The sequence below is a fragment of the Cheilinus undulatus genome, linkage group 2, assembly GCF_018320785.1.
Source record: "Cheilinus undulatus linkage group 2, ASM1832078v1, whole genome shotgun sequence".
NCBI classification, from domain to species: domain Eukaryota; kingdom Metazoa; phylum Chordata; class Actinopteri; order Labriformes; family Labridae; genus Cheilinus; species Cheilinus undulatus.
In genome coordinates, this window is record NC_054866.1 from 46,380,030 (window position 1) to 46,395,108 (window position 15,079).

At 38.5% G+C, this 15,079-nt stretch overlaps 1 protein-coding gene and 1 long non-coding RNA gene across 4 annotated transcripts in view; one reads left to right on the forward strand and one right to left on the reverse strand.

The window, feature by feature from the left end:
* The window catches only part of rasgrp4 (RAS guanyl releasing protein 4), a 28,038-nt gene extending 14,432 nt beyond the window's left edge, over window positions 1-13,606 (reverse strand). For 2 of the 3 annotated variants that reach the window (XM_041808410.1, XM_041808400.1), the window contains exons 1-2: window positions 13,474-13,606; window positions 4,076-4,251 (exon numbers count right to left, since the gene is read on the reverse strand). In XM_041808410.1, the coding sequence (XP_041664344.1) occupies window positions 4,076-4,251; window positions 13,474-13,490 (193 nt within the window). In that variant the 5' untranslated portion in view covers window positions 13,491-13,606. Of the gene's footprint in view, window positions 1-4,075; window positions 4,252-8,477; window positions 8,512-13,473 lie in introns of those variants that run through there. The other variant, XM_041808419.1, reaches the window with a different exon arrangement.
* On the forward strand, window positions 418-13,597 carry LOC121523514. The gene is made up of 3 exons (XR_005993052.1): window positions 418-448; window positions 6,836-6,983; window positions 13,511-13,597. It is a non-coding gene; the product is annotated as an uncharacterized LOC121523514 (long non-coding RNA).
* Window positions 13,607-15,079: the final 1,473 nt, after the last annotated feature.

A 15,079-nucleotide genomic window follows, 5' to 3' on the forward strand; every position in this document is an offset into this window, starting at 1 on the left:
GCTCGCATTTGGGTCAGTGGTCAAGCAGTTTAGTTCATTTCAGGTCATTGATGTCAGTCACTTATTTCAGCTTGAGTTGGTTTTTGATTGTCATATTTGTTTTTGTAACCAGAGACATGCAGTGGAGGTAGATTGGAATTGTTAAGTCATTTTGGTGTCTGTGTTTATATTGTTAACCTGCAGTGGATATTTGCAGTGTTTCCCACAGAATGACACTGTACCTGGGGATGGCCATCCCGCTCTGTCTCATTCTGTACTAGGACTGTCACGATATCAGATTTTCACTTCACGATTATCATGGGCAAAAAATGTCACGATAACGATATTATCATGATTTAAAAAAAATTAAATAATAATGGGACAATTTATCAAATTTATCTTTAACTTTATTTATGTTATGTTCTCTCTTTTGGCAGATGAATTACACTGAAAATACCTGTCTAAGGAGGTAAGTGGCACTGGATCATTTACAGGATTTTATCATATGCACATTTTTAACACGATATTGAAATTTTATTTTTTAATACCATGATTATCAGTATTGGTATATCCCTTGCCCTATTCTGTAAATTGAAGTTTTGTGTTTCTGCTCTTTTGACAGTATTCATCAACAGTATGTTGTATAAAGATGCTCAGATAGCAAAGCTTTCCTTTTGAAATGTAATCAATTAATCATCTGTAATCATAGCAGATGAGCTGCATGTGTGAAGGCTTCTTGTTGATGAGGTAGTGAATCACAACCATCATCCTTGAATGCAGGAGAAACTGATATCAGCAGAAAGAAGCCAATGAAAAACACTGAAATGGCAGCATACAATGCTTCATTTCTGCCCGAGATGTGGCGCCTAAATTGGTGCATTCAAGGGAGGAAAGTACCAGGAGATATCTCTCTAGTGCGTGCAGATGGCAACTGCATTCAAAATTGAAAAGAGATAGTCAGAAAATATACTTGGGTGGCTGTAAATGTACGTGGATGGCTTGCCTAAATATTGTCTATGCTTGGAAAACAATGGTTTGTCTTGCTGTTGCCTGCGCAGAAATATGACCCAGAGTAGAAATAAGCATTTATAGAAAATATACTTTACTTGATTTGCAAAGTACCTTTTATTAGTCATGTGTATACATTTTAGGCATGTAGGGCACTGAAGGTCCATCACAGGACCCGATGTGCCACAACCTGGGGCTGGAGAAGGAGTGGGGGGCACCTAGAGTCAGAGTCAGAGTCAGAGTCAGAGTCAGAGTCAGACACGTGTGTCGTTCAGTTGCCAAGGATCAAGCTCAAGGGTATCTCTTTTCTGTGGGCCTTAGACACCTGTCTAAGGCCCACTTGTATGTATGCCTGCTGTGCCACATCAAAGCAGTGATTTGTATTCAGATTTTATTTATCAATATCCTCATTTTGTAGATAGTTAATCTCTCTCTCTGTCTCTGTCTCTGTCTCTCTCTCTCTCTCTCTCTTTCTCTCTCTCTCTTTCTCTCTCTCTGGTGTAAATTTGAATTTTGTAGTCTTTCCTAGCTTTACTTTGCTGAAGTTTTTCTGTATGATAATACAAGGACTGTTTCATATTGATGACAGACCCAAATATTGGCAGCTTTATTTCATTTATGGCAATAGAATAATGGGACGTGAAAAGTCAGCACCTATCACTGGGTTGTCTAAAGATGCTTGCGATAACAGACTGGGATTCAAAGAGGCCATGGCATTTGCAACAGACCAACCCTATTTCTCAGAAAACTCTACTTTTAACATAAAATGTTTGAGCAAAAACATTCACAGAACAAACTAATGGCATATAGTATAACCACTACAGGTGCTGATATATTAATAATGATTGAATAAATCTGACGGAATTAGAGCCCTAGGAGCTACAAGCATGATACGCACCACTGACAGGGATGGAAAGTAACTAATGACATAAACTCAAATTACTGTAATTGATTAACCTTTTAATGTTCTTTTACTTTTTGAGTGCTTTTTAAAATCAAAGCATTAACTTTTGATTAAGTAAATTTTGGGCAAAGTATTGTACCCCACTGCATTTCAAAAAGCATTATGTACTGAATAATGGAATAAACACTAACAGCAAAAATGAGGTCAAATCTTTCTGCCAACAAGAAAATAGTAAAATAGTTTAGCTTCTACAACACATGGCAGTCAGTAGCACATGGCAAGAGAATGAGTCCAAACTTCATCCAAAAACAGCTGTCGGATTTCACTGAAGGCCAAGGCACAGCATATGATTAACGACTTGGTTGGAGAGCCATATTCTGTTGTAGGTATTGCACATTAGGAAGAATCATATTTCATTGTGCAAGCTGCTATGGTATCAAAAGTAGATACTCAGTACTCAGACCTTTTCATATACTTTAAACTAATTCTTTTTTACTTGTACTTGGGAAGATTTATTGGTCAGAACTTTTACTCAAGTAAACAAGCTCGTAGCAAATGCAACACATTCAACTTGGGTGTGACGTCATTCACAGCTCCGACATCTGACTTCCAAAGTAAATGGAACACAGCAGAAGTCCCCGAATGATGACTCTGTGCAACATTTTGGGATTTACAGAAAATCTATACATGTTTATAATTTTTTTTCATAGCACCAGTTTTGAACCAGTACACCTACGAAATCCTCCTAGAGGTATCAAGGACAATTGGAGCAATAGTGTGGTGTGCAAATCAACACAGACAGACACATGCACACTGCAAATTATAACTGTAAGATTTTAAGCCATAGTAACTGTACTTTTACTTGAGTACAATAGTCTGACATGGTTCCACGTCTGGAAACATTCAGCACCAACATGGAGGTTTTAAGTAGTTTTTCACCCAAAAATAATTTTCTCTCATAAAAGTTTATGATAATGCAACTGTTTGTTAGCATTTTTGCACTGCTAGCTGAGACAGTATTGCAGCCAACAATGGTGGCCAAAAACAAGAGGTATGCTTGGAAAATTAACTCATTAATTTGAGCATATTTCCTCCCTTGGCTCATAAAGCTTCCTTCATTTTTTATCTGTCCTTCCCTTTGATTCTTAACCATGGCAATTCATTTTAATTTTTGCCCATCACTGCTGTGTAAACATTTCACTTCTGTCCTCACTTGTCCTTTCACTCTTGATACCTCAAGAGGATCACAGAGACAAAATTTTACAAAAACATGAACTCAAATGTTTTTGGGTTCATCAATAAGCTTTTCAAATTAAACATTACTGAGAAAGTAAGTATTGTTAGCATTTTGTATCAGCGATTTAATAGAGTGGCCCCATAGTTGGGTGGCCCTTTAAGCATTTTCCTATATTCCGGATGGCCATTCCAACTCCGTCTGCTGGTAATAAGGAGTAGAGGATAAAAAAAAGACTGTCTACATATAGGTGTGCGAGTCTTCATTATAAATTTTCCACATGGTCTGTGAATGTTCAGATATTTGGGGTTGTTTGGTTTGTATTTGTTTGTTAACCAGTGGATGTGTTCACGGCACAACTACCTAAATAGCTCCACAGTAGCATCTCATCTTTGATCACAGTATACATTTTTTTATGATTTTATATCTTTCAGAGACTTGTTCCCTTAAAAAATGATTATATGTTTTTAGCGGGGCCTTAATTTTTAATGGCATGCTTTAAAGCTCAGTTTAAGTGTTTTAAAGTTACTATTCAACTTAAATTCACCCCCTTATATTAGTGGCAGCAGGACTCTCCAAAGATCAAACCTGTATAATTCAAACATAAACTGTCTGTGTGCTGGATACCATGACATATAGTTTTTTAGTGATTAGATAAACTGACCAATGAGGCATGAGAGAGTGAGATCACTGAAAATGGGAAGTGAAGAGAGAGATTTATTCAGTGTAACATTGCATGGGAATAGCTAGTTGGCCTGAGAAGCCCACCAGAACAAAGCTTGATTGTATGAGTCTACTCTTTGTCAGTCTCCCTCTCTGTCTGTCTCTCTCACCCCGGATTCCCCCTCACACTCCCTCATCCCTCATTTATGTAACCTGGGTGAGATAAAGGGTACAGTCACATGACAAACTTTGTAAACACATGCAAACACGTAGGGACAGAGACTGACCGAAGCAGTTTAGGCAGCGCTGTATGAGCTCATCCAGGCTGGCAGCGCTGGCACTGGGAGCAGAGCTGGGGCTCTGCAGGGCCCGGGAGATGTCCTGAGGGCTGGGACATGTATTTCTCCTTCGCTGGACCTGCTTCCCTTTCTTCAGCACTCCAGGGCTATCCACAGTTGGCTTTCTGAAAGAGAAATAGAGAGACAGAGCATGAGAGTGAGAAACATGTGGACGGTTAGCTTGTCAAAATGTTTGATAGGCAGATACATGTTTAACACCATATAAGCCCAATTATTGTAATGAAAACTTCCATTCCATTTGAATGGATGAGTAGGTACAAGAAGAATAATCCATCAAAATTTTGCAAAATGCTGCTTACTTAAATACACAAAACCTGTGGTAGAATTTGTGCACTTTAACAGTGTGAAGGAGTTTGCCTGTAATTTCTGGCAATTGAAACAATAATTTACCAAATGTTGCTGACATACAACTTCTGCTTCTGTAGTTTTGGTATTGAAACAAGTTTCAGTATCATTAAATTTTTACTAGAATTATCTCAAAGTTTAAAATTCTGGTGTAAATGAATAAAAAAATGGTTCCTCCTGGGGGAATTTGTCGTGCACTGTGAGCATTAAAACATAAACAACAAAAGACATCAACGTCCATCAGGACAGCACATTAGATAAAACAAAACCAAGAATAGTACTGAAAAATACATCAGTAAAGCATTGCATGATTTCATGAGATAAAAGTCAAACAGCTTGCTTGGTATTGTGACACTAACAGAGAAAGACCCCAGTAGTTAGAAATAAGATGAGATACACCCTGAGATGGGCAGAGGTTGTCAAATCCAAAGCATGGCCAAGGGCTCTTGGCTAACTCCACCCTAAAGGTGTGGATATTATTTTTTAACAGATCTTTTTTCATGCCTCAAGTAATATTTAAGGGCATCTAGAGCATGACCAGGATTGTGTCAATCCTCCTTTCCAGCCAATGGTGCCCTCATGATGGGCTTCCTTGCCATTACACACCTCACTTCAGCCCCAATTTTTAGCCAAACATACCGAAATGTTCTGCACAGTACTGTAAAGTTTTTATGTCATTGTGCTTTATTAAAAAGCAAACTATGATCGATTTCTCAAGAAATGGCCTATTTATCGAAATTATTTTGGGATCACAGTGCTGGTTTGACCATGATGTGTTTATTTCTTGGGATCCCTAAAAAATAACCAAAATTTGCACTTTACTGTCAGACATATAGTAAAATTAAATGTATAGATGCATGTCCTTCCATGGTTTCTGTAGTGATGTCCTTTTTTAACTTGTTGATTTAGTCCTCTCTCTTCAGTCATGTCTTTTTTTCTATCCAAGGCCCAAACTGCAATATTTTGTGTTTATTTATATTTTCTAAAACATCAAACTGGATAAAAACTACTGTAATAAACTCCACAATGCTCTTTGAACTCATTATCATACTTCCAGGTAAAGTCTGTAAAACTATACATGCAGAAAGTTCAGAGAATGTCTCTACTTTTACTTCCTAAGTGCTTTGAAAATTAAAATTAATTCCCAGCAAAAATCTTCTTTGATACATGTAGTCCTACCTTTGTGTTGATAAATTATTTTAAATGCAAAGACCCTTAAGGGGGCTGCTATTAGTTACTTGGGTGTACCTAATTATAATGACTATTATAAATCTCCTTGCTTAATTTTATAACCCTGATAAACACTTATGATTATCGGCTGTTGTTTTGTTGCAGAATAACAAGGAGAACTACAAAACTTCTGGTTAAATGGTATGGAATTGACCAATGTCCACCCATTCATTATCTATAATTCTTTTCTCATTTGGGGCCTCTGGGAGCTGGAGCTGATTCCAGCTGTCGTTGGAGAGAGTTGGGGTACTTTCTCAACTGGTTGCCAGTCAATCACATGGCTGACTTACAGAGACGAACAAGCAGTCAAGCATGCAAGGGAGAGAACCCACACATGCATGTGGTGAACGTGAAAACTGCACAGAAAGGGGATTCAGACCAGGAATTCTCTTGCTGTGAAGCAACAGCGCTGCCCACTGCACCACCATGCAGCCCAGACAGATGTTTTTTCAGTTTAAATGCATGACTTTAAACAATACCCTAAAAACCTGAAAGTCAGGCTAAATAGGATCAATATTATGCAACATTCAGATGAGGTCATGTTACAGTAATACTGATTTGCAAACCATTGTATTTCAGTGCTTCCCCTGAACAAGTTCCCTTCTGAACCTGTGTCATCATGAAAGACCTGAACATTTCATGGCTTGCACAGTGGCTAAAGGTTTTCAGACAGTATTAAATGAGATGTATGAAGTAGATAGAGCTTCAAATAAATAACAGCAAGCCAAAAAAGCAACATACATTGGTTATTTTTAGCTTACTCATTATCATTCACTGTTAACATAAAATGCAGAAACTCTGTATTCATGAGTGTCGTCACCCTGTGAAATTGTTGGCTAAAGAATACTGAGAAATAAAGGAAAACAAACTATGAAAGTGTTTATTTTTCCATTGTACATTCTTACTACATAAGCAATTGTCTCACAATCCCCAGTTTCTACACTTAACCTGCGAAGAAAAAACTAATGGAGCCCCTGAGAGGTCACAGTCAGGGCAAGGTAGATGAAAAGAGCTATAGGTGGTCATTTTATTTTATTTTGAGATTACTGTTAAATCAGAAAGTTTGGAACCACATATTAGGATAATATTGATATTAATTTGATTGTCTTTCAGGTATCATGGCAGTCTGATATCAAGGAGAATCTAGACTAGGAAAATGACTGAAGCCCGGTATGGAATGAAGACGTCACCTTTGGCTTGTCTATGCAGTCAAAATCCAAACCGATGCAACTGATTCAGACAGCGTCAAAAATAAAAGGAGGTAAATTACACATCTCTGTAGGCTCTTTTTGAATAGATTACTCTAAAGCAGGCCAATAAAGCCTCTTTCACACATGCAGCCCTGAAATCTTCCAGATGATTTCAGGGTAACCCACCCAGAAATTTCCTGACCTGCTTGTCTACGCTTGTTCTGCTCAGTAGGAAGTTCTTCTGAAGTTTGCCTGTCAGTCAGTGAAGGGGTCAGGGAGGGAAAAAGTGAAAAAATTCATATGTTTGCATTCATGCATGCAGCTTTCCCAGGTAAACTCGGGAAGTTTTCAGGAGTTTTCTGCAAATGTGAATAGTGCTGGCAAGGATGGCAGAACCAGTTTCTTATACCTCACCTCAAGGATATTAAAATTAGTAAAACCAATCTGATGTAAGTTAAGATAGGCTTAGTGACTGAGTATGCTTAAGTAGCTGTTTGATGGCTGAAAAGGCTATCAGCCAATCAGTTTTAAGATTTTGTGGCCAATCAGATTTCAGGGAGCCCTGTTCAGCCCTCATTACCACTGGCTCTGATCCTGGAATGCCACTGCCACCAATTGCTGACGTAAGCCATCAGTCTGTTATAAATGAAGATAACATTATTGTTTTGGTTGGCAATATGTTAACCATTTACATTATTTCATTTAAGTCATAAAACAATACGTTGCTATAAACTCTTCATGACTACAGAATGTTTGTTTCCAGAATTAGCATATTAGCACTGCCTTGTGCTAGTACAATACAGTCAAGCACAAGTTTTATGTTCTGATGTTGGCCATATTTTATTCAATTTTTAGAATTTTTGGCAGACCAATCAACAATGTATGGAGACCACATTTGGACACCCATGGCATAAGCACCCCATACCCAGTTAAACCCTTAATATTGGCCGCCATGAGCCAACCATGTAGACCGATGGGCAGCAAGAAGCCGGCACTACACTAGGATTAACAAGTGGAAAACCCCTTCACCAGTGTTTCATTCAGTCAATCTCATGACACCTACAGAGGGTCTAACAGTGATCTCATAGTGTCCCGGAGCTGCCTCCCACCATAGCTCTTACTGACCACCTTGCAAACACGGAGACATAGTTAACTTTACCTACCCTACCACACGACCATTGCAGCTCACATAGCATTGCCACCTTCAAAAGACCCAGGCTCTGTACATGCAAGCTCCAAGTAGTGACAAGGTAGTAGATAATCTGGATGCAATTTTTGCAAAAATACTAAAGTGGATTTTTCATAATATGTTGCTCTAAAATAGATTTTGAAAGAGATACTTCAAAAACACATGGACTCTTGTTTCGTGGTGCTAAATAAATGCTTCCTCTTCAGATCAGAGTCTCCGTTTAGCAATGTCTGACTATATTTTGCAATAACCAATAAGTGACTCTTTTCGAATCATTACATTTGAACTGGTTACCTTACAACAACCTAAGAAAATGTGTTTGATCTGCGTCTTTCTGCTAAGTTTCAAATAAAACCAAAGCTTAAATGAGACTTACTAGGTGTCATGTTGTGTGCCTTCAAAAAGTGGTCTGAGCTGTCAATGTTTTGTTTTTTTTCCTACATTTGTCTCCATGTATCTAAAGAGACAACATGTACCATACACATGCTGAGTGTGCGTCATTTTTTTATGCAGACGCTAATGTGATGACATTACCAGGAAACAGAGTTCAGAGAATTGGTGACAAGTTCCCTGAATGACCAGACCAGCATCCCCTTCTCTTAACCACTCTGTATGCAGCTAATTTCATCAGCCCCTACATACACATACAGAATATATCAACATTCACAAGCAACCACACCTACAATCCGGTCACACAAAACGTTTGGTTTGCTGCTCATACAACAGATGAGTGGCTACTCTCATCTTGAAAAGGCAAACATGGCGATAATCACTGATCTATTTATACCACAAGCTTTCTCCAGCCTGTGTGAGCTGTTTCTGCAGCTGTCACAGTGGAAAAAAAAAAGCATGCTCATTTCACATTTATACATTTCTTCCTCAGCCAGGCCTGGATACAGATACCATTATAGGGGGACGTCACTGATGACCCCATCAGTGTGCATCCTGGTTGTCCAGTTCCAGACGGCTTGTTTGGAAACCTGCTGGGCAACAATACCCCTCCTCTCCTCCTCCACTTCGCCTCATTACACTGCCTGGCCTCTGAATTCAAAACACCAACACTAAACAGCACATCATGTACCACAGTATGCAATGTTACGGTTCAAAAAACTAAACGCACACTGTCAAGGTGTCTGGGTTTATTTGATCTGGACTGTCACTTACTGTAATTCTACTATACTGTCCAGCAAAGAGCTTAAATCTCATCACACATTATGTAATAACCTCATCTGAGGACGAGTTCTGCCTTTATTTCCTTTGGGCCTTATATTGTTTCTTTGCGCCATAGGTTGCAAAAGCCCTAAAGGAAATCTGTGATATTTGGCTTTTTCAGAATTAGACACTTATTTCGTCCTTGAGAAAAAAGGCCAACATTCATTTTGACTATTTTAATGATTGATTTGATTATTGTGTCATGCATAAACAATATGCCCAGCTCAATGAGGCATACGAGAGATCATCATTACTAAAAAGAGACCAGAAACCAAAGTAGACACTCTACATTACTATTATTAACAACAAAAAACCCTTCCTTATGCTTCTTTTAGGATTTTTGTGAACAAACTGGCCAACTTCTAAACACTGAAAGTGAAAAAATGTTTTCATTCTTTTGTCCAAATGCACCAAAACGATCAGGGATTTTTAACCATACATTAAATTTCTCAAAGTGTTTTAACTTATCATAGAAGAGATAATAGAACATTATTAATCTGTTCTTCTTAATGAAAAAGTTCACATAGTCTGTGTTTATGAATCAGCCAACCTCAAAAGCAAGAGGAGAGATTCCTGTGCTTAGTGTTGCAACCAAAGATCTCTGATTCATGAAAAACTGTTGGATTAACAATGAACAGTGCCAAAGTTGTCTATGTATGTCCTCTAAAGGGCCTTTATCGTGCAAAAATGCAAGACAAAGCAATTTTTAATCACCCTTGTTTGCTTTCAAAAAAAAAAAAATTGTATCCAAACATCAGTCAATAAAGGTGGGACATAACTCCGAAATCCTCTGACTATTTTCATTATTGCGCGCCTCTGATTATGTGAGTGTGTAGACAAAACTGGAGCCACGATTTCAGTTTGGTGATATTTGAAAATAAACTATGCACTAATAAATTGTCAAGTGGAGGGATGGAGTTATGGTAATATTAAACCCTCACATTTGTACTCGGTATAGGTGAGCACCCCAATTTAAGTGCTTGAACTCATACTTGGTCTTGAAAACCAAGTAGTAGCATTTACTCATGATAACTAAAGTTACCTGCTGAACATTATTTGTATTTTATGAAGTGAAGACTTTATAAATCAGTCAAATTACAAACTTGAGTATTTACCTTATCACAGTTCATGAGGCCTATTTGTTTTCTGAATTTTTGATCTTTTTCTCCTTATCTTTGTGCCCTTTACAACTCGTCATCTCTTTCTTTGACTCAGAGTGAATCCAGTTCTGTCAGTCAAAGCTGTCACATGTACGAGGCAATGCACTGCTACTACAAACAGAAGTGCTGATGGGGAAATGTTATTGATGTCATAGCGTTTTACAGGGAATTCCCCCAGAGTAATGAGCAGGTAACAGACAGCACACCACTCAATGATCTCTTTTCTATTTACTTGTTAGAGGGAGGCTGGTAAATACAGTTACTATGAGGTGGACCTCAATGCAATGATGAGGACAATTGGAGGCCCTGTTGTAGCATTTGCATTCACCTTTTTCATGGAGTTAGATACACAAGTCTGTCAAACATAAATCAGTCATTTGTCACCTACAAATTCATGGAAACAAACTTCAGTGAGAAGAAAACCTTATGTGATCTGTGATCACTGTATTAACACTAATGAATGATTGATTTTGTGCTCGGAAGGACTTCCTCATAGCATTTCCTTACTAAATACTGCTTTTCCTAGTTTTTTCCCTTTCCTTCATCCTTGCTCTATTTAAGCCATTCAGGAAACAGCTTCTCCTTTTTCTTTGTAAATCTCTCTCTCACTCCCTTTTCCATCCGTGTCAGGACTCCTGGCCACAGATCCAGTTCCCCCTCCTCTTTCTCCCTCTCTCGCTCTCACACTGGCAGGGGGATATGCAAATTCCTCTCTTTCTTTCCTTAATTGATTAATTGAAGCCAGGGACCCTTTGAAGGCCTTGTTTGTGTGCTGCTCTTTTTCTCTTGCTCTACCCTCTCACAACCTGTGTTCTCGTTCCCTCTGGGATGGGCAGTTCATCCATTTGATCTTACAATAAAGTCACTGTACTGATCATTGTTGTTAGTGTCAGAAAATAGTAGCAAATATTCATCTAATTCTTTGGCTGTTTTGTGGGGGTAAATATAGACTGCTGGGGACTGCTGCAAGACAGTTTGCTGCCAGACAGTAAAGCCATACCTGTGCTTCACATCCTTACAGTGACAATGCATAGTCCCTCACAAACGTAGCAACTTATCTCAACTTATTTCCTTATCACCACCTCTTTAAAAAAAAATTATAAATCAAATTTCATAAATCATTTGCAAATCTTTCTCAGCCTGTTATCAATATCTTAAAACCACTCTTAAGCAGCAAAACTACTTCATCTAATACATCATTGGATCACCTCTCATACCAGAATGCTAATAGCCCTTTACAATGACAGTAAAACACGATCTTTCATTTCTAACAGACAGCATTGCAATCACTGTCAGTGGTGTCTTGAAGGAAGTGGTTCTCAAGTGGTGGGTCAGGACCCAAAAGTTGGTCAGGGAGCTCTTTTCAGTGGGTTGCAAATCAGTGCTTGGAAAAACACTGTAGCAAAAAAGTCTGCAATATATACAGAAGCCGTAATGAACACATATCCATACTTCTTGTTTGAATTCATTTTCCTGTAAACAAGTACATTTCAAGTACAGCCATTCTCTCAAGATGTAACCCATTATTCTCCTTTACTCAGAATAACAAAGCTGGTTTTCCCAAGTTAATGAGATAATTCCCTGAGAAATTACCAGAGTTCCCATGCTTTCGTAGGAGAAGGGGAAAAAAATAAAACATATGCATGCATGACCTTTTCAAATATGCTTTTTTCCTGTTGCTGATGTTTCAGGTTTTGTTTTGTTCCATCTACGTTCCAATAGCAACTTTTTCATGAAATCTAGTGGCAAAGGAGGTTGATTTTTTTTTCTTTTTAATTTTGTGTCATGATTTCTCATGAGGAGGTGGTGGCAGGTTCTGTTGCCATCACGTTGAGAACAACTACTTTAAGGGATCCTGAATCCACTCATTTCAGTTAAAAGAAAGGCACTACTTTTGTCATAGAAACCAACCTTTGTAAAATATTCCAATTGATTTCAGCCCTTTATCCCTGAGAATGGCTCTATTTTAGTGGCAGAAACCAATTATAGTTAGAGTCGTACATTCCTTTTTTTTGAGAATTTAGTAAATAGTTCATGAATTTTGATTAGAATTGCATTCTTTGTCAGTGGACTAAGCTATCTAAGGTTTGGTTCACTTTGACATCTGTGGTGCTGACTTTTGAGAATTGAACTCACTTTGATAGATGACATCACTAAAAGATAAAAAAATGACTAAATTTTTAAGATAACATTCCAAGGTAGCCTCACCAGTGCAAGAATAGCTTTTGCTTTGGTCACAGCAAATGGAAATCCAAGTAAATGAGAAGTGAGAAATACAGGGAGGGTCTAGTAATGTTGCCATTCAATCAGTCCACCTTAAACTCGGGTTGTTAAATCACTCACATTTGACTACCTTAATATTCAACACAAAACCCTTTCATCCCAGGTAATCTCAACCACTGCAGTAAAAATGTAGTGCAAACACAAGCTACTGAATATATAAAGTTCTCAGTAATATTTCAGATAAGATTCAAAAACAAACTGACAGGTAAATTCAGATTAGTTAAACTGAAAAGAGAAGCAGAGCAAGTTTCCATGGAAAGGTGAGCAGGCAGCCCTTGACAAGCTCACACAACTGTTGAATGTCAGCACATGTTTTTATGCAGTACACACAAATAATTGGAGGTCGTTTTTTTTTTACCTTAAATGAATGTCAAAAAGTTTAACATTGGCTATGTATGCATGTGATATGTCAACCTTTCTTGTCCCATGGTCATTCTCTTTCTTTACTGCACACTGTCAAGACTTTCATAAATGTCAGAAAACACATAAACACTAGGTTGAAAATGGAACTTAATGCCCTCATTTGCCTTCGACTTGTAAAGAGCTTTCACACAAACCACAGTGCATCTCATAACCTCAAGGTTCACACATAGCTGCTGCACACAAAACAGTTGCTGCTGACACATACTTAGACTTGCTAAGAAACCGAGCTGCAAGTGAATCTGGGTGCATCAGACTCTCAGTTTAAAAGCACACTCTTCTTTTTCATTGAATTACCTCTTAGTCTTGTTCATTGCAGTGCTCTTCTCCTCAGGGGCACTCCTCCTCCACTGATGATCTGCATGGGCATCTGAGCATGTCCCTACAGCTCCATGGTTTGCCCTGCTCCTCCTTCTCCTCCTGCTCCTCTGTGTCCTCTATGTACTTGTGCACCCAGGACAGCAAGAGCTGGCACAGGACAGAGCTGTTGGGGGTGAGGACTGCTTACCACTCATCGACTACTAAACTCCACGCCTAAAACTCTGGTTATCACACCACTCTTTGTGTCACTCTCTTTCTGCTATCTGAAGGTATCGATCAACCACAGTCAGCAAATAAAAAGAGGCTTCATGCTTGCTCCGCCTACAAAAAATCAGACCTGTTACGAAAAAAAGCCTCAAACAAGCTTTGAAAAAGACTACAAGAGCTAGAAAAAATATTTCACTTGTCCTTTAGACATAAACAAGTCAGCATCTTAAATGGAGGAACTGGCTCTGACAGATAGGGGAACTCACATCAGTTTCTGTGTGTGTGTGTTTCTGCATAAGGGGGAGGGGAGTGAAGAGGACAGGAGAGAGAGAAGACAGTAAATACAAATGCAGTTTAGAGGAAGAAGGAGAAAAGTTAGAGATAGTGATGAGCAATCATCTGAGCACCATCAGTTTACTCCAGGAAGCAACATCGGTGGTTCTTTTTTCAGTGCCTAAATGCAGTAGAAAATAGGCCACACCTAAATACCACTTTTGATGCATTTTTAGGGGTAGTGCCTGCAATTGGAAGTGGAAACAGCCCTTAAAAAATTCATTCCTTGATGACACTGTTGTATCCTGACAGGCATTCTTGTTCCAGATTTTTTCATCTAGTATCTTTAGAATCTCCCAAATCATGCCTATCACCTTCATCTCTTCCTTTTCTTCTCCTTCTTTTCTTTATAACTCTCTCTGTCATTTCTCAGGGTAGCAAGTGATTACACAAGGAGGTAGTGTTAATGCATCTGAATGTGGCTGTGCAGCTGGACAGGAAGACTCAAAGGCATCCTTGTTTTATCACACCAAGAGGAAGAGGCGACCAAACAGGGGACATTAATGTCCCTAAGTCTGCAGAGGTGGCTCTTTTGCTGCAGGAAGCTGACTGGCTGGCAGAGAGAGAGTGGGCGATATGGCATTCAGAAGCTGTGAAAGATGCACAGAGCAAGCATCTTTAAGTCCAGGCATGCTAAGTCCAAAACACCTTAAAAGGATTTGAATTTGCATTAGAAAGGAGATCACTGAAGGACTTAAACAAGGGTAGATAGATATGTCATAAAAAAGAAAAAGAGCATTAAAATACTCCCTCCTGGCAATGTGGTAATCTTACTGTAATCTTAAGCAATAGTTTTTTTTAAACAGGAAGAGCTGCAATCATCAAGCTGGTGAGTTGAAAGACTTAGCAAGTGAATATTACAGCTTATCTTAACATAATTCAGCAATATAATTATTATTATTTTTTTGATTCATTGCAAATGAATTTCAACAGACCATCTGTTGTGTTTTTCATTCTGTCAGCATGATCAATTTCCACCCACTTGGAGGGAAAAATAAAGGTTAAATAAAAAATACAAATAAATATTAAAGTTACAGATACA